The sequence below is a fragment of the Triturus cristatus genome, chromosome 3_2, assembly GCF_964204655.1.
Source record: "Triturus cristatus chromosome 3_2, aTriCri1.1, whole genome shotgun sequence".
Lineage (NCBI taxonomy): Eukaryota > Metazoa > Chordata > Amphibia > Caudata > Salamandridae > Triturus > Triturus cristatus.
This window is the reverse complement of record NC_140584.1, coordinates 874,060,266-874,080,811: the sequence shown is the minus strand read 5'-3', so window position 1 is coordinate 874,080,811 and position 20,546 is coordinate 874,060,266. Positions and strand designations below refer to the sequence as shown.

At 46.0% G+C, this 20,546-nt stretch overlaps 1 protein-coding gene across 5 annotated transcripts in view; it reads right to left on the bottom strand.

The window, feature by feature from the left end:
* SSH2 (slingshot protein phosphatase 2) overlaps positions 1-20,546 on the bottom strand; it is a 611,356-nt gene that overhangs the window by 13,873 nt on the left and 576,937 nt on the right. For all 5 annotated transcript variants that reach the window (XM_085649239.1, XM_085649240.1, XM_085649242.1 and 2 more), the window contains 2 exons: positions 18,337-18,483; positions 17,588-17,788 (listed from right to left, as the gene is read on the bottom strand). In XM_085649239.1, the coding sequence (XP_085505365.1) occupies positions 17,588-17,788; positions 18,337-18,483 (348 nt within the window). The remainder of the gene's footprint in view (positions 1-17,587; positions 17,789-18,336; positions 18,484-20,546) is intronic.

The following is a 20,546-nucleotide window of genomic DNA, read 5'->3' as shown; positions in this document are numbered from 1 at the left end:
TATAACAGCCTCCGCAACATTCTCAAAAGAATACACAGTGAAATACCTACAAATTTTACAAAAAGTGACATGTGCTAACATTGTACATAATGTGCAAATTACGCTATAAAGTATCATATGCCAGCTATGTTCCTATTTTGGCTACTATAAAGTGACACGTCAGCTGTATTCAATTCTGTGCAAATTATGCAGAAAACGTACAGAAATGCCTTAACCACTATATTCAATGCACCAGTTCATTTTATATACAAACCTAAAGAATGATGGATTTCCTAGCAGCAATACTTTTTAAAATGTAAGATGCCATATAAAAGCAAACATCCGGGCTTTCCAGAGTGGAAACTAACCTCATAGCATTTTTAATGGACCGAATATTATATTTTAAAAACAAGGGTTTCAAGTAAAATTTCCTTAATAAAAGATAACATTTACAAAACATTAAAAAGTGGCGACGACTATGCTTAAACATATTATCGCAAGGGCACACAGAGCTGGTGCTTTTTTTCAAAATCGGGAAAGCCACAAGGTGATGAACAATCCCTAGCCTTAAACGTGTCAGGACAAAACGATGGGTGGATTTCGTTACACCAGTCAGATATGCCTGACAACCAGCTTTAAGATTTAATTGTTGGTAGTATATCAGAGTGGGTTGTTTCCCAATTAATCTCTCTCGTACCACCCCTTTATAGTCTAAGATGGTTTCTTTAATCTCCCTTTTTGAAATTAAAGCCACATACTCTGGTTCTATATTGATATTACAATTAAACAAAAGTCTATACCAGTAATAAATAAAACTTAACCAGGGGATACGAGAACAATGGTCCAACTTCAGACAGTCTCTAATAATACGTTGCGTAAATAACGTTTCCTCTTTCAACCAGATAGAGCGCCATAATAGAAGAAGACGTAAGGCGGCTAAATCTGAGATGTAGTGGAGTCCCACTTCCTGATGTATCAAATCTATAGAGGCCGAAGGGGGAACGCTCAGCAAGCGTTTAAGAAAAGTGTTTGTCTTGCTGTAGTGACTTCTCAGAATGGTGCCCCCAAATGCCTGCACCATAGAGGGCAGAAGATACACACCTAGCATTATAAATGGCAACCATATCTTTAATTCTTCTTCCTCACACTTTGGTTGAAAATCTGAAAATACTATTGGTAGTTCTACTCATTTTATGTTGTATGTTATCATATTCGCATAACCATTTCCCATTTCCTGAGAAGGTTACGCCGAGATAACAAAAAGATTTAACAGAGTGCATTTTTGTACCCTCCAGAAAAAAGGCCTTGCTTGGTTTGGGTGTTTTTTTCCCACGTCATAACAAATGTCTTAGATTTGTTAATTAAAAGTTTTCTGCCATTAATAAACATTATAAAATTATTAATAAGACGCTGGAGGCCTATTGGAGTATGTGACAATAAAACCGCATCGTCTGCATATAATAAAATTGGGACAACCTGGCCATCTATCAGAGGGGCATCTGCGGATATCTGTTTTAGGGTTGCATCCACTTGGTTAATAAACAATGAAAACAAAAGTGGGGCCAAAACGCAACCCTGTTGGATGCCCCTTTTAACGTTTAACATTTGCCTGCGGTGCCATAGCGCACTCTACTGGATAGACGTTCATAAAGTCTTGCCAAAAAATAAACAATTTCTTTTGGGGCACCAGTATCCAGTAGTATACGCCACAGTATGGAATAGTCCACAAGGTCAAAGGACTACTTAAGTCAGCAAAACATAAGAACAGATTACCCCCTTTCACTAATGTGTACTTGCTGATAAGAAGATCAAGGCTGGCGCACTGTTCCAATGTACCTAAGCCCTTCCTAAACCCATATTGGGCTTGTGAGAGGATTTTGTTATCTGAGGCCCAGGATTCGAGCCTTTTCAACAGAATCCTGCTCCTTACCTTAATGGAAGAGTCTAGTAACGATATTGGCCGGTAATTGTAGGCTTCTGATTTGGAACCTTTTTTAAAAAGGGGGATAATTAGTGAGTGTCCCCAAGACGGCTGAAAGTGGTCTTCAACAGCAACATTAAAAATCCTAGTTAAAATCGGGGCCCATAAATTAATTTCATTCTTGTATAAATCAATAGGGACCCCATCTGGCCCCGGGGCTTTACCTCCTTTACTATCCGCTAGTCCTTCATATGCTTCTTAAATATTTATCGACAGGGGTAAAACGGGACAGGTAGAATCAAAGGGGGAACTATTATCAATCCAATCTGGGTTAAAAATGTTGGTAAAATATTCGATCCAGACATTACAATTTACATGCGAGGCTGGCAATCATCCTTTAAAAAATGACAATTTACTGTCTCCCAGAATAGTTTGCTATTATTAGTAGCTGCAGCTAAACTGAGTTTGTCTCATGCTTTACCTTGCAATTCTCTTTTATGGACTTCAATAGTCCGTTTATATTTAAAACGTAATTCTTGAATGTGTATTTTATTACGTGGCTTAGTTCCTAATGCTAACTTCAAACTATGTAGAGCCTGAGTACAATTCCTATCGAACCATCCTGCGGTTACTTTTTGTGTTGCACAGTGATTCTGGGTAAAAAGTCCTTCTATAATCTTGGTTATTTTAAGGAAGCTTGGAATCAAGAGCATTGAATTTAACTCTTCGCTAAGACAGTTATCTATTTCCCGTCTACATTTAACAATCACTTCCTTTTGTATTTTTTGGGGGTCAACACCCGTCCATTTAATCCTCGTGCCATTTGCTCTTGTGGGAGGAATATTAATAATACTCTTAGTGTTATTTGGTTGTCTTTTCCCCCAGCATAATAATGATAACGAAATGCTGTTGTGATCACTAACAACCTGTTCTGTACTCCATAAATTGGCATAGTCACTATTGCACGAAATCAAAACATGATCGTAGTAGCGGCATTCCTGCTGGTAAAAGTTGGGCATTTAATATTATCCCTGGTCATAGTACAACTCAAAAGTTCAAGATCGAACTTAGCTATTAAAGAATTTAGTGCTGTACCATATTCACCATGTGAGAAATGCATATGGCCAGTATTATCCTCCACGTTATGACCTTTCATAAACCCACATATTTTAGTTTGGGCCAGCGGGCACACTTGGATGTTAAAATCGCCGACCCAAAGGATAATTGCTTGTGTATTTGGCTCTAACAATGCCCTCTCAATTTCTTTTTCCAGTTTATAAATTACACTCCCCCCTATTACTATTAAAAATGTTATTGTAATAATTAACTAAGAGCAAATCTTTACCCTTATGGAATTGAAGCCTCATAAGCTGGCAGTGGTAGTCTATTGTTATACAACTTTTAATTTTACATTCCACAAGTTTATTAGAGACGAGAATCAGAAGACCACCCTTAGCCCTTCCTGACATAGAATCAATAGCATTAATCCATTTTGAGGTATATCCCTCTACAAAAATTGGATCTCTATGCCAGGTCTCTTGTAAACAGATTATATCATAATTAGAGGTAATGAAGTCTTTCCAGAACGGCGTATCTAATTTCCTTTTAAGACCTGCTACGTTCCATGTCACAATTATATATCCTTCATTTGCACCAACTGTAACAGGCCTGCTCCTTAAGTGTAAATTATTTTTGGCCTCTCCTTAGGTAAATGCTCTAATATTACAGCACTTGCTATCATTTCAGTTTCTAACTGCCCCTCCCAAATTATTTCTTGCAATTCACTGCCTATATTTACATCCATATTACAATAAGGCTTGTTATGAACTTCTTGTACGATGGGCAAAGAAAATGACAGCCCAACCTCTAATGCTGCTCCTTGAACTATGGCATCCTCGTTCCCTATGGAGTTGAATTTCTGCACTGTTCCATCAACTAACGTAAGTCAGTCATTATCTTCCAAAGAACTTAGTGCCGGATATCTGTTATGTAAAGGAACATTTATACAAGATGGTGATTGCGCAAATGATAGTGTCTGGTTAATAGAATTGGGGTTGTGGGTTAAGTTACCCCGATTCCTGCTCAACATGAGGTGCCTATAGAAATATCCTAGTGGCAAGAGAGTCGTGTTATACTCTCGGGGGACGGTGGTGGAGCATTCGCTAAAGTATTCCTCGCCCAAGCGGGGGACTTAAAATTAATAATGATACAATCTCCCTCAAACTTTTTCTTGTGAGGGCCGATCCATCCTACCCGTTGTGTTAACAATATCTGGTTGGCCCCCGACAAAGGGAAACCACAGTTGTTAGTCAACCAATGTAGAGTTTTGTTTTTGAGTGCATCATAATTTTCCCACTGGTCCTTCCTAACTTAGGTACGTTCACTAAGACTGCCACATATGCCCCACACTCAGGGGGCAAATCAATAGATAAAAAGGTGCTTTATTTGTTTTAGAGAGTATAAAAACTATGTTATCTACTCTATTGATGTCTGTTGCCGGGGAATTACTAACCCCTACAGTTGATTTCTCCCTTTGGTCTTTACCACAGTTTAAAAAGGTAGCATGCTTAGTTCTACTCTGCATTAAATTTTCCTTTAAAACTTGGCTAGAAGTTTGGTCCCCTACAGATATTCTCTCTGTATGATTAATTACATTAGGTATTGGGGGATTGCTACTACTGTCAATGGCCAAGGTTAAATCCTCCCTACAGATATCTGCCCTCAGTTTGCCCTTCTCCATTCTTGCATACATTTTCTCAAAGCTTCCATTTAGTTTATGAACTTCCTTAGCTATATTATCTATTCTGTCATGGAGTGGCCCAAGTAGTACGATTAATTTATCAAAAATAACTTCTACAGATGTTACATTCAACACATTTTCAGGGGCTAAATTTTCATTTGTATTTACTGGCCCCCCCGTGTAGGGTATCTCTGATCTTTCTTAATCTTAGAGTTCCCCTGACCAATTGTTTTCTTTTTCTGCCTGATGGTTTTAGGCAGAGGAGGAGGAGAAACATTGGGGGAAGCAATCAGTACAGTTAGTGTAGGTGTGTTAGAGATACGAGAGTGCTCATCTACAATATCATTCAAGCCCTCAGCATAATCAGAACCATCTCTTGCAATTGAGGGTAACTCAGGGGTACTTGCTCTTTCTTCATTAATCAAGATTAATTTGTCACTGATCTTATCACCGAGCGCAATACTAAGCCCTGTGGACAAGCGTCTCTCCATACGATTAATCTCTTCTGAAAAAGCACTAACAGCTTTAACTAAATATGTGTCCATGGTGCTACACGTTTTGTCCATCAAGGGTTTGTTTGCCCGTCTCCTTGCCATTTTACATTAAAGCCAATGCTCTATCCTCAGCTCAAGTAAAATATGGTGCAAATAGCAGAGTTTACACACTTCAGCCAAGTCAATACCTTTCAACAGTTTTTAGGTTGCCATAACCAAAATAATGCAGGCATTGGAGGGGTGGCCCAGCCCAGACTTTTCTGGCCTTTGACGGCCTAAGACGGTCCCACCCTTGTTACGGGCTTCTCCCTGCGCGTCCCGCGACGCGAGAGCTCTTCTGAACTTTTAAGCGCCACCGGGAGCTAAGTGGGCGTAGGCGGCGTCCGGCCGCAGGGATTCCTGGGGGTTGTAGTCTCCCCCATCAACGGGCGCACGGTCAGAGCAGGCAGCGGCGGCAGGGGAAACCAGCAGCAGATGTCCCCAGACCTCGGCACCTGATCCGGTAAGTGCCGCAGAGGTCAGGGCAGGCGATGTCACCCGGCAGACCCTGCACGATTTGCCCCACGCTACGGCAATTCAAATTCTAATACCAGCTTTTCCACTTTATCAAGCACAACTCCTTCGCAGGTTTGGGGAAAGGGCTGTTCCAGTTTCGAATGTAACCTTACAGGAGAGACCATCAAAGAAGTGGAAGCCAGTGGAATTAATTCTGTTCCTGGTACTGATAATACCCAGCTCACGAGCATGTCACAACTCATATGCTGCCAGAGAGCGTCAAACGAGTCGCACTGCATTTCTATATTTACAAGTGCACGTGTTGCCACGAGGTCAAGCCACAGATAGTGTGAGGGTAAGACATTACCCACACACAAAAAGCAGCCTCTTCTACCCCTTCTCCACCCGCTTTTACAAATGCACAAGAAGTAACGTGTAAATTACGAATTGTTCCAAATATCCTGCACTTCCATTCATTTCCACCAGGAGGGGCACACACCATACTCCCAAATCAACACCCAGACAACAACGTGCAAGCTATCTCTTTCTTTGGCAGCATAAAGTAGAAAACTCAAACCAAAACAATTCTTGGTAGCCAGAGGTCATCATTGCAGAAAGGGTGCACTGGACAGACCACTTGACAGCAAGTATCCAAATAAAAGGATACGCACCTGACTTTCAGGCACCACCTTTTCCATTCTAATACAGGAAAGTTAATGAAAGCTTATAAGTATGCCCTTGGCAGTCAAAGAAAGGCGCTGGCTATTCTAGAGGTTAATCTCCCCCCAGCCACCCTCCTCCCTGTAGCCACTATAGTACACTGCATCGTTGTTTCCTGCTCCAGGCGAGATCTCAACTCAAAGGCCTTTCCTGGTGGTCGACTAAGAGGCTACTCCGTCTGTGCCCGGGTCGTACATGCACAGCACCTCACACTGACTGAAGCTGCCCAGTAATGCAAGAAACGGGAGTCCAGGGGCGTCCATTGTGGCAGAAGCGTGTGCCATCCGCAGCTGACGTAGCTAGCTGCCAGTGCGCTGCACTTCTGGGAATTGGCTCCTTGCTGCCCCGAGGGCATTACCTCACCCGCCTTCAGTAAGAGCTCAGTTACAAGTGCAGGTACAAAGGGCGCGACCAGTCACGTACACACTCTGGCAGCTTTTGTTGCACGCTCTTCCTGCCCAACCCTTCCCGGGCGTTTACGGGCTAGCAACAGAAGACACAAGCAGCCAGGAGCATGGTGTAAATAGAACGGGATGAAAGGCGGAGCGACAGCTTCTTGCAGCCTTGGAGCTTCAAATGTCTGACACAGACCACAACTCCATCAGGCTCATTTTATCAATCGAAGATGACTGAAAAGTTGAACCGGGGCAGTAAGCACTCAGATCTGCGGCCTGCAGATTGAACCGAGATTTGTGAAACAGGGTCATTTACCCACAGGCCTTCTCATTCGCTGATTTCAGACGCATGACCCAGCTCCACAGCCAGGAGAAAGGGAGAGGACTATCTACAGCAGCACCCTACGAGACAGTCTCATCCACATCGTCTGGAGTCTGGCCAAAACTCCCCAATCATCAAACTGCATATGTGCAATCAAATGCTTCTCAAACTTTTGTAGAATAAATTCTCATTTCTAGAGTTAGTTTGAGTTTTAAAGAATCTCATGCTTCTAGAATTTCAACGTTAAGGTTACCGTTTGCATAAACTGCAATATGGAGTATGCTTTGCACAACATCATGTTCGTCACAACCCTCGGGCGCTATGCCTAGGGGTGTCTCCTGCAGCATGGATATGGTGTCATTGGCAGAAGTACCTTCCGCTGCAGCACTTGATTCTTTCGCTCCTTTAGTCTTAACTTTCCCACACCCGCTCTTACATTTGTGCACCAGATCTCGCGCTTCATGCAGTCTTTTCTTTCAGGAACTTGTTCCTTTCCAAGTAAGCTCTGAACATCATAGTGACAGTGTGTTCTTTGCCATCAATTCTTCTTGGAATCGTAAGCAAGCTCCAACAATGTTGGACACCGCCCAAGGCCTGGTACATCATTCTCAAATGTCTACAAGGTGACAACTCTTATGTACCATATTATGGACAGAAAGCTGAGCAACAAGTCTAACCAATGTTGGTGTGAGATGGCTTCCAAACCTTCCCGCGGTAGGTCCCAATTGTAAATGATATTGATGGTCACTGCACAACAGAATCATACAGCAGTCAAGAAATACCAACATCAAACAAAGCAAAGCAGCTGAACAGACACAAAACCTACTACGTCACAAGGCAAACCAATGTTCAGAAAATGAGGCTATTGACTGGCTCGTATGGCCGATAGTAAAAATAAAAAAAGTACATAACTTCTGGGAGTAGGACACACAAGTAAAACAACAAATTCTGATTCTGCTCATGGTTACATTGGATAAAGTTACATGCCTGTAACTCAAGCTTGCCGGAGAAGTGTTGTCAGCAGATTGACATGCTGGCATACATATCTGTAGAAAACTTCATGGAGGCGAGTTATCAAGTCCTTGTAGCTACCCACTAAACGGCTCCTTAAGGAACTGCAATTAGACAATAAAAATCTAAAAACAATAAACCCAATAAACACAGCCCTGAAAGATCTACTGCCCACATGAAGGTGACCATAGAGATTAAGAAGCTGCCTATCACACAAGCCTGGTGTGTTGAAAACTGCAGCGAATCTGAAACCATAGGAAGCTTTCCAACCATGCCCAGAACTCGCGAACGAGGTTCAAGCCTGTTACAAACAGCATGGATAGCTTGGATGCACCATCCTCAAAGAGCCTTGCATTACACTTGCAGTGGAAATACAATTTAGGTTCCGTGGTCCCACAGCAGATAAATTTGCACTACACCACCCTATCTGCCTACAAAAGTCAACACCCTCCTTGCAGTTCCATCACAATTTTGAAGTGAACCTCGAGTTAAAGGAGTGACCTAGAGTTAAAGGAGTGACCCGGTTTCCTAGCTCGCCTCCACGTCCCAGTCCATTTCCGCACATCACAGGTCAACCTTGAAAGGAAGCGCCAAAGTTCTGACTGCACAGGACCCCATTGGCCCATCTGTACACCAACAATGGTAGGCAGCAGCATTTCCGCCAGCTGGGACTTCATCAACGGCTCCATTCCTTACACCTGCTCAGCTCAAACTACCCAAAGGCCCAAACACAAAGGATCTCGCTGGTCGCCCTGTCTGCAACACGCTCTGACGGGAACTGGTGACAAAATGATATTCAGAGAGGCCCTGGCCCTGCTCAAACAGCAGGAAGGAAGGAAGTGTTGTGTACAGCAGACGGCTGCTGCCCTACTGCTAGCAGTCTCAGACAGGAATCCATTTGGATAAGCTTTAGAGTTCAAACTTTCTGCGATGCCCAAGCAAAGATCAGAATTATTCCCAAGCCCTGTAATTCATTCTTCTATTGCCCTTCCGCGAATATTTGCAGTTACAGCCCTACGTCATGCAATCTTGTTGACTGCAGAATGTACCTAGTAGTTTCAAATATATAACAGTTAGACCGCATTATTTGTTCCCGAGCATGCGTCCTACGTCTGCAAAGGCTATGCAGGACTCTGTAGCTCTTAGAACTCTCCAGGGGTGGAGCCGTCAAGACCTAGCTCATGGGCGAACAATCCAACACAGTTAATAAAGAGAACTGCCCAGTAAGAGGAATTAACTATTCCTAATAATTGAATAATATAAACTAAATGCTACAACAAAACGAAAAGTTTCTTACCTGTCGGTGTAGTTTTGCAGCTTGAAGATCTTTCTGGATTCACTATGCTGTGCATTATTCCGCGATCTTGTGGTTGAGTCCGGATTCGTAGTCTTTTCTTTGTTTTTTTTTTCTTTTTTTTTTTGTAGCCCAGGTGGGCGTCGACGTCCACCATTTGGTGCACCTCCCGTGACGTCGTCGTGCTTCCTGCGGAAGTCCCACCTCTGGGGCGCCATCTTCGGGTTCTTTTTTCCCTGTTTTTTTTTTTTTTTTTTTTTTTTTTAACCCTAGGCGATTGATTAATCCCTTTGTCCATATTTCTGTACGTTTCCACTTCTTTGATCCTATCCATTTCACCCCCTCTTCCTCCAGCCTCATCTTCCTGGCGGAGGTGGGTGGGTTCGCTAGTGAATCCAGAAAGATCTTCAAGCTGCAAAACTACACCGACAGGTAAGAAACTTTTCGTTTTGCAGCGTGAATCTTTCTGGATTCACTATGCTGTGCATAGACTTTGTAGCGGTTTTCCTATTTTTGTGGTGGCTGGGTGGAAGATGATCGCTGGTCGTTGAAAATGTGTTGTAGCACCTTCTGTCCGACCTGTGCTTCCTTATTCATTTGAATGTCCACGCAGTAGCGCTTTGTGAACGTGTGCACAGATGCCCAAGTTGCTGCGAGACAAATGTCTTGGATGGGCGTGTTTGCCAGGAAGGCAACTGTGGCCCCCTTCTTCCTTGTGGAGTGAGCTTGGGGCCCCTCCGTTAGCTCCTGTCCAGCCTGTTTGTGACAGAATTGAATAGTGAGGGCAATCCACCTAGCGATGGTGCCCTTGGTCACTGGTCTACCCATGAAGCTAGTAGCAAAGGACACAAACAGCTGCTTCGACTTCCTGAGTTCCTTGGTTCTTTCAATGTAGTGCATCACCGCTCTTCTGGCATCGAGGGTGTGCAGGGCCTTTTCTGCGTTTGTAGTCGGGTTTTGGAAGAAACTCGGTATCTGGATACTCTGATTCATGTGGAACGCCGACACTACCTTGGGCATGAAGTGTGGGTCCGTCCTCAGGACTACCCTGTCTTTGTGAATTTGAATGTAGGGCTCCTGTAGCGTTAGTGCTTGAAGCTCGCTCACCCTGCGTAGTGAGGTTATGGCCACTAGAAAGGCAGTTTTCATCGTCAACATTTGTAGAGTGGCCTTGTGAATGGGTTCAAACGGCGCCTTCATGAGCTCCGTCAGAACCACGTTTAAATTCCATGCCGGCGGCGGCAACCTTTTCGGGGGTGCCATTCTTTTGGCTCCCTCCATGAATCTCTTCACCACCTGCGAGGTGAAGAAACTTCCACCCTTCTCACCTCTGGTGTAGGCAACGATCGCTGCTAGGTGTACCCTTAGGGAGCTCGAGCAGAGGTTACTCTTTAGAAGGTGTGTGAGGTACCTCAGCACAGTTGAGTCTCTTGTCATTCTGTTTTGCAGGCCCTTTTTCCTGCACCACACCGTGAATCTCTTCCACTTTGCGCTGTAGCACTTTCTTGTAGTAGGTTTCCTTGCCTCCCGTAGCACTCGCATAGTGCTCTGAGGTAACCTTAGGTGTGCGAACTCTAGGTCTTCAGGAGCCATGCTGCTAGGTTGAGGGTCTCTGGCTCTGGGTGCAGGACCTCCCCGTTTTGCATTGAGAGCAGGTCTTTTCTCCTCTCGAACCTGTACGGATTGCCTTGCGCCATTTCTTGAATCTGTGAGAACCATGTCTGCCTCGCCCACTGTGGAGCCACCAGGATCAGAGTCATGTTACTGGTTCTGCACTTGTCGAGCACTCTGTGCAACAGGGGTATCGGTGGAAAGGCGTAGGCAAATGTCCTCCACCAGCTTATCCATAGGGCATTTCCCTTGGATTGCTGATCTGGTTGCCTGGACGCGAAGCTTTGGCATTTTGCATTGTGGCGTGTTGCAAATAGGTCTATTGTGGGAGTCCCCCATCTCTGGAAGATTTTCTCCGTTTCCTGGCCATTGAGCTCCCACTCGTGCGATGCTGAGGTCTGTCTGCTCAGCCAGTCTGCCTCCACATTGTCCTTCCCTGGTAGGTGAATTGCCAGTAGATCTATCTTGAGAGGTATGGCCCATCTCCAAATCTCCTGAGCTAGGGATGAGAGGGGAAACGACTGTGTCCCCCCTTGTTTGTTGATGTAGAACATCGCCGTGGTGTTGTCTGTCTGTACCAACACCCTCTGGCCGAACAGGTGTCTCTGGAATGCCTTCAGGGCTAACAGTATCGTTTTCAACTCGAGGTAGTTGATGTGGCGGACCGCGTCTGCTGGAGCCCATAGACCCCTCACTCTGAGGTTGTCCATGTGCGCTCCCCATCCCTTCTGCGATGCGTCCGTGGTAATGGTCATTGTTGGGCTTGGTGGTGTCAGGCTTCTCCCCGTTTTTATGTTGTCTGTTCCACCAAGTAATCTCCTCCTGCACTGCGTGCGTAACAACCACTAGATCCTCCCAACTTCCGTTTGCTTGTGACCATTGCTGTTGCAGCCATTCCTGGAATGGTCTCATGTGCAGGCGTACATTCGGCACCAGCTGGATACAGGAAGCCATCATCCCCATCATCTTGCTCACCGCCCTCACTGTCAGAGCTCGCCCCTTCTGGTAGAGCTGCGTCTCCTTCAGTAGAGCATCTGTCCTCCTGTCGCTGGGCACTACTGTACTGTTGAGGGAGTTGATCTTTGCCCCCAGGAAAATCTTTACCTGTTCCGGTTCCAGCGATGATTTTCCCCAGTGGATGGAAAATCCCAGATTTGTGAGGGTGTCTGTTACGCGTTTTGCGTGCCTCTGGCACTTCTCGCGTGAGTTTGCCTTGACCAGCCAGTCGTCCAAGTAGGGGTATACGTGTATTCCCTGCTTTCGTAGGTGTGCCGCTACCGCCGACAGGCATTTTGTAAAGACCCTTGGCGCTGATTTTAATCCGAAGGCCAGGGTTGTGAACTGGTAGTGTTCCTGTTCGATGTTGAATCTTAGAAGGCCCTTGTGCCTTCTGTTTATTGGGATGTGAAGGTAGGCATCCTTGAGGTCCACGGTGACCATGAAGTCCCCTTCTCTTATCTGTGGCAGTACCTCCTGCAGTGAAGTCATTTTGAACCTTTGCGTTCTGATGAACTTGTTTAGGTAACGGAGGTCCAGTATGGGTCTGAGGTCTCCGTCTACCTTCGGAACCACGAAGTAGTTTGAGTAGACCCCTTTGTTGCGTTCCCTGAACGGCACTGTCTCTATGGCTCCCTTTTGTAGGAGTTTCCGCGTTTCTTCTCTGAGTATTGCCAGTTCTTGGGCCGATCTCTGTCTTCCCTTCGGCTTCCTGTTTGGAGGTCTTTTCTCCAAGTCTACGCAGTATCCGTACTGCACGATGTTCCGTATCCACTTGTCTGTGGTTATACGCCGCCACTCCTGAAGGTAGAACCTCAGCCTTCCGCCTACTGGTGACGTATGCTCGTAGGCTCTTGAATCTTCTCTTCCCCCTGATGACACTTTTTTGCGCCTCACCCTTGGGGACCTTACGAGGGTAGGCGTCTTCTTGCGTGCTGAGTCACTTCGAGGAGGGCTGATCGCCCCCTCTCCTCCTTTGGCCACGTCCGTTCCCTCTCCCGCGAAAGGACTGGCCCCGAGGTTGATATTGCCAGCTTTGCTTCGGCTGACTTTGTCCGTGACCTTCGCCCTGCTGACCTTGTTGGAACGCCTGGTGCGATGTCCCCTGTTGGCTTCCACCCCTACCGTAGGGTCTCCTCGAGGGATTTCCTCGTCTCATTCCCCTCAGCTGTAGGGCCCCCATGGACCTCGCTGTCTCGTTTTCCTTCTTGAGCTGGGTGAGCTTTTCGTCCACCGTTGCTCCGAACAGTGTCTCTCCGTTGAAGGGGGTGCCAAGGATGTTGTTCTGCACTTCCGGTTTGAATCCCGAGATTCTTAGCCATGCATGCCTCCTCTCTGTGACCCCTATGGCCATGAGTCTTGCTGAAGTCTCTGCCCCATCCAACGCCGTCTTTATACAGGAGTTGGCGATGTTCTTGCCTTCATCTACCAGGTGAGAGGCTCTCTGGCGGTATTCTTCGGGGAGGTGCTTTACTAGCTCCCCCATCTCATCCCAGTGTTGGTATTGGTGTCTATTGAGGAGTGCATTCGAATTCGCCATGCGCCAGTGCATTGCGGCGTTCCTCTCGACCTTTCTGCCTGTGAGGTCGATCCTCCTGCTCTCTTTATCCGGAGGTGGGCCCGAAGTTGCTGGAACGTTGGCCCTTCTCCTGGCCGTGGAGGCTATGATGGAGTCTGCGGTGACGCTACCCTTGATGTAAGGTGGGTCCAGGGAGGAGTGCTTATATTTCTTCTCTGTCCTGGGCGTGATCGACCGGCAGGTGGCAGGCTCCTTGAAGGCTTCTCTCCCCTGGTTCATCACGCTTTGTAGCATGGGGAGGAACTGACTCCTAGTCTGGATGGGGAGCAGTGTTTCGACGAGAAAATCGGCTTTCGGCCTCTCCTCGTCGAGTTTGACGCCGAAGGCCATTGCTGCGCTCTTCACCACCATATTGTACACCCCGATGTCGTCGGGTGGCGAAGGCCTCGAGGGGTACGTGTCCACGGCCTCCTCCGGGTTTTCGGTGTCGAGATCGTGCCATTCGACGTCGTTGCTGGTAGATGCCGCCGATTCGTAGAACGACTGTTGGTCTTCTTCCTCGGCTTCTTCCTCATAATAGGGCTCCTCTTCTTCCTCGAGATCCCTTGTCAGCCCTTCGGCGTCGAACTCGTCTTCGACCTCGACGACGTCCGCCGATGAAACCGTTGGAATCTTGAATTCCTTCATCCTGGCGTCGAACTCCTTCTTCCTTTGAAGGATGTTCTCCATTTCGGCCTCGAGCCGCCTCTTCTTTTTCTCCATTTCGGAGATGCTTTCGGCGTCGACCGCGGGTCTTTGATGAAACTTGCGTCGACGTCGAACGTTCTTTCTGCGTCGATCGGCCAGTTTCATGGGATGATTTCGACGACCCTTGCCTTTCGGCGTCTTTCTGCACCAGGGAGTCCTTTTGTAAGGATCCGCTGGGCCTTTTGTCCGAAGTTCCCCCTTTGGACGTCGAAGTTTTCGGCGCCGGGGCTCCCTTCGTGGACCTTGACTCAGTTTTTCTCGAGTCACCCTCGTGTTTTCGAGGTGTTTTTTGATTTGCGCTCGACGATTCTCTTACCTCGTCTTCTTTTTTCTTGTCGGTCTCTACGACCGTGAAGTTTTCGGCTGTCTCGGAGACGTTGTCCTCGTCGTCCGTGTCGAGGCCCAGCTCGTAGAGTGTCGGGGGTTTCCCTTTGCCATCCATGTTGGCGTTGGCTCTTCTCTGCCTCTCTCTCACCCTGAGTGTCTTCGGCGCGAAGGCTGAGCAGGCGTTGCAGTCGATACTCTGGTGATCCACCGGTAGGCAGAGGTTGCAGACCGGATGCTGGTCTTTCTGCGCGAACTTGTGGTGGCAGTTTGGGCAGAACTTGAATGGCGTCTTGTCCATTTCGCTCAGGGTCTCTGAGCGTGCATTCTCCAAGGCTGTCGAAGAAAAAAGGTTCGCTGGTCCTCTTTCTTCGCGCTCCTGATGAAATCTGTTCTATTCCTGATGTCTTCTCTTGATTCTATCGATGAAACTCGCTTTTCTTCCTTCTTCCTCCGAGTGAATTTCTGGAGCTTCCCGATGACGATCCAGACCAAACGGCGGAAAAAAGAATCTGAAGATGGCGCCCCAAAGGTGGGACTTCCGCAGGAAGCACGACGACGTCACGGGAGGTGCACCAAATGGTGGACGTCGACGCCCACCTGGGCCACAAAAAAAAAAAGAAAAAAAAACAAATAAAAGACTACGAATCCGGACCCAACCACAAGATCGCGGAATAATGCACAGCATAGTGAATCCAGAAAGATTCACGCTGCAAAATCTTGGCTTTTCTGTGTGTAATCTTTCCAGAGGGACGAGACTGTCTCCAACTTTGTGGTACAACTTTTTTTTGCTGCTGTATTCTCTAGACTGGTAAAATGAGGGAATCGTCTTCGGAACAACCTATTTCAATATTACAATTGATTTCCTTCTATTACATTGCTCGTAGCGCTCTGGCAGTTGCTCTGCTTTAGGCATTTAATGGTCAGGGGTGAACTAAGAAATCAGCCGGGGTCTTGGCTCCTTATGATCTAAATCCGAGAAAGCAAGCGACCTCTGTTACTGGTGTCTAGGCAGGTAAACGGTTAGGTCTATTGATACAATGAGGCGGGGATACATGGACTCCAACCCGTCAGGCACGGGGCAGTGATTGTTATTCAAGCACCACACTTGCAGCAAAAGAGAGGCGGGACAAGGGAAATCACAGGTCACAGCACAGCCTCGCATACACCCAGAGAGAACTCGGGTGCTCTAGCAATGAGCCAGGGGAGGAGCCCTCCACAGGGTCCCCGGGCACCGTGGTTCAACCAAGGGTGCTCCCGCTAGGATGCAATGCCACGTCTAAGGGGAATGTTCTTCACCACTGATGTAGTAAGGGTGAGTCCCCCCAAGCTGAAGCCTCACACAAATGCCTTAAACGCACCTTGCTGATATTATGCCCAACTTGTTAGTGCCCTCCACCCTTGTGCTGTCGTGAGGCAGCTCCATGGGTCTCGAGCTGCTCGTCAAGCTAGTCTCCTGAACTCGTGCTGGTTTCCCCCGACTGGAAGTGCTTACACACTAGTTGGCAGGTTTAGAGTCCAGGCTTAGAGATCACCTCCATTGAACCCGGCTGAAAAACGAAGTGGCCACTACACAGAATGAACACATCTGGAGGTTTTGCTAGGTGCTTACACTCACAGAGGAGTGGAGTAGCGAGTCAAAGGAATATTCTGGTCCTTACAATTAGGTTCTAGCATTCTAGGAATTCCAGCGCAATTTTCTATGGATCAACTGTGATGTTGATACTTCTTGCCTTTTACAACATTACTTCTATGTTAAGCAGCTGATACTGCTATTGCCGTCCAGGAAATATTCACAACACTAAACTAGGCAGAGTTATTTACACTTCTCTTGGCTGCCCCTAGGCTGCGCAACACATGGATTGTTATGATTCCAGATATAGTACACAGCTCTTGGCCATGTGGTTTACGCCTCTCCTTACTGTGCTACATGCTTCTGTTGGCTTACAGGATACGGTGGCAACGTGAACCCAAGACCATCAAGTTCCTGCTACTTGCAGCGAACATTCATAAGCTTGCTTTAGACGGTAAAGCTTGACTTCCTTGTAGAAAAGCAATTCATTTACCCATGGATACTGTTCAAACTCAAAAGGCAGATCACGGTTTGTCTCTTGCAGAACCACCTGGATGCTGGAGCATGAAAAATACACGTGCCACTGCAGCAGTGATTGGGAAAATTCAGCACAAGGTTCAAAATCCACAAATCAGCCAGATATATATGCCTAATAACTTAAAGAAGACATTTTGAAACTGGTGTGCATATTAGTAAAACAGAGGAGGCAGGCTTTACCTTCAGAAGAGGGTTAATTGAGCTCAGAATGAGTGGTCTGCTCAGGTGGCATTGAAACGCGTTAATTTAATGGCTAGAGCATCTTTTACATTGTTTAACCTTTCAGAGCCCCATGTCTGGCCATTTTGTCGGAATTGTTGATATGCTAACGTGCTAGCTTTGGAAGACAGAAGAGGGTAAAGGAACGCAGGAACTGGCCGGCCAGCCATGAATGTTCCACTGATCTGATACAACAGTAAATCTTTAACAAGTTAACTTTCCATTGCTTCATCAGCAGGGAGTTTGAAAAAACTCGACAATAGCAAGGAAAAAACCTACCCAGATTTCACTGATCCAAAACATGGAGACGCAGTATCAGTGGTCTACAACAATGGAGAGCTTAAGGACTTGCCACTCATTACCAACAGTGACTGTAGGTACCAAGAATGGTTAACCTTTTAACAACGAAGCGAAGATCTCTAGTCAAACCTTTGTAGCAACTGAGCACCTTACAGCAGAACCATGAGTGAAAATAGCAAGCTTGAAGTTGGCATACTCTAGAATGGTTCTATTACAATTCCAGAATAAGTAACAGTTTCCCAACATGCACGGCAGGAAATTTTATACATCACAGGCCAGTAGCACACTCACTGAGGCACCTTTTAGCCGCTAGGACGGACTAACAACAAATGTCATTATAACTTTAATGATGATCAGAAGACGAATTCCACTACCAAAAACAGAACTCACCTGGCCAGCAGGATGCCCTGGTATTCTTCCAGTTGTCTCATGAAGCTTGGGTTGGGCTTGGTGACATGGCGTCTTTCCTTCACATAGTCGAAGGCCCGGTCCAGGTTCCACCCATACTCCTTCATGGCATAAGCAATAACAGTGGAGGCTGATCGGCTGACACCCATCTTGCAGTGCACCAGGCATTTTGCACCATGTTTTCTGTCCACGAGAGGAACATTAAGATTAGCACACATACTCTTCTTTTACAGTGTGTCCCACAAAGTGGGAAACAGAGCCAGAAAGCAATGTAGCAAGAGCATCTGAGTCGAGCCCAGTGGCACCTGCACACTGTCATTTGTGGCACACTACCCTCAACGTTAGCCTTTCCAAGTTTCTTAACATGTTCCTATTTACCAAATCTTTGTGGAAACGAACATTTTAAAACAAGGAATCAACAAGAAGGAGGAAAGGTGTTTATTGTTAAAACAATCATATAAATGTCTCTGAATATTTTTGTACGCCAAGGTGAGTGTTTATGAGGGAAAACTGTGTTCAGAAGGTAGATAGGGTATTTCAATGAGCCAAATTAATTTATTGGTGGGGGTGAAAGGAAATTGTCTCAGTGCTTCATTAGATAACTAGAATTATGGCTTCTTCTTTCTATGATTAGTTATTTCGAGTCCCTATTGGGTTGAGGCTTGACAGAACAGTCGAAGATGTGAATCTGCTGAAATAAAGAATAGTTTGCATGTAATAGACGCACTTACTTTGCTTTGGAGATGAATTTGTAGGTATCATTCCAGTAGGCAAGCAGGTCTGTGGCCTCCTCGTCATACACCCGTATGTTGTGGTATTCGAAGACCCCAGGGAAGAAGTTATCAATCTCTCGTGTGACATTCAAGATGTACCGTACTCTACAAGGAAACAAAGGGTTAAGGAGAATTCCTAATTAATAACCACATGAAAACAGAAGATCCAGGTCTGTAACTAAAGACTCCCCATATGTTCCAAAGTAGCAATGCCATGCCCACGAGTCACACAGAATGCAAGCAACAGTATAGGAACAATGGAAAATCCCTTCATTGTGATTCTGGTACTCCGCCTTTGCTCCCACTCACCTTCGTGAATGTTTGGGAAATGGCTGCCCTGCATGTCTGACCAGTCTAAACAAAAGCAATTTTGCCACTAAACTGAATGATTAGTTTCCATGCAAAGTACTCCCTCTCCCTCTGTGCTTGTGAGACCAACCCTTACTGTGCATCACGGTGCCCACGAGGTTTCCTTCATGCAAGGTTTCAGCATAGCGTATACTAGAAGTGGGGATGGCACGAGATTTTGTGAAGGAGAAGAGCAAAGACTAAGATTGCCCACAGTCACCATGAGGTGATTCTTCCATACTCTGTTGAACTGCTGTCTCTTTCTCACAGGCTGGGAATCTGGTTTCACAGCTCTCAACGCTGAGTGGGGCACACACCCCCAATTGGACTACAAGCAAACAAGCTGCAAGACGACGACGCAAAATAAAGAAAATCCACCCGACTCCAGTTGTGAAGCAAACTTCAGGCATTCATATTTGTGGAAAGACCCAGTTTGGGAAGAAAGTTCAACCTTTTTGACTGATTTTCCACTTGTGCAGACTGTGGTGCAGTTTGCTGAGATGCTTGCTTCCACAATTCTCTTACCCTTCAGACCGGACGCTAATGACAGAAAGTTACTGTCAAACCACTGGGTTACAGAGAGAAAGAGATAAAGTTCTTGCCTGATTCTTTAGGCTACCATAATAATGTGGTCTATGAACACGGGAGATCTTTACCAGTGAAAGAGGGGAAGGGGGGTGTATGCCTACAAAAACAGTCTCAGTACCAGATACCCAACTGGGTGTAACTGTTGGTGATGCACAGGTAAGAGGTGGCGTTCAGAGGTGCAAAGAAACTCTCAGGCATGAAGTGCTCAAACATTCCCAAGTACAATGTCCTTTGTATTTAAAGAGGAGTTTGGAGTATGTGGTGCGTGAACTTCTCAACCAGTTGGGAAGGAGGAAAAGCAAGAAATCAGAGAATGACCCATGATCTCCACTGTAGTGGCCTGCCATGGGAATAAAGACCCTAATGGAAGAGTCAGAGAGAGGGTCCACAGAGGAAGAGTGGGAATGGAGGCTTGAGGACAAAGTGTGATCGGAGGCCCTCAGGACAGGAAAGCGAGACTAAAGAAGGAAGGGAAATATGGGAGTGAGGGCTAGTGAAGGAAGAACATGGGCCTAGGAAGAAGACATTGTTTTGAAATGATCCCAACGTTTCTGATAATAAACTAGGGCAGGTGAATACACAACAATGTATTTCCCAGTTGTTGTGGTCACCAGTACATGCATGAGTTTACAAGCCATCACCTGTAACAGGCGGCTGACTGTGAAAGGATAGATGCACTGAAATAAGGCCGGAACACAGGCTCCAGCTTGACAGTTCTTGAAGTGGCAGCCACAGGACATGTTTAGACAACTTAAAACTCATTGCGGAACGAACAGAAACACCTTATCCCCATATAGGTATGGGCTGGGTTCGTGCTCAGCTCAATGGGTCTGTGGTTTCAGCATAAATGCTCTGGTGTGTCCAGATAAATGGACTAGCGATGTACAAGGGTGATCGCCGTATGCAGGATTCTCGCTGCTGCAAAGAGAACATCTGCCAACTCCACGTCGGCTATACTACATAATGTGGTGATCAAGGGGAAGTTCCCCCTTTGGCACGGTGTCCAGATATGGAACACAAAAGTGCACATTTATAGTAAGGTTAGAGAAGTAACTGTCTAAACATGAATCAGTTTAGGAAAACACGTGTATGTCAAACACTCCCATTCTAAATAATGCATGAGCCAGCCATTACTTGGATATATTTAATACGCAATGCAGAAATAAAAGGATCATTGACAGATGGGATTAGGAGTAATATGAAATATTTTTAACGTCTGGTGAAGGCGTTGA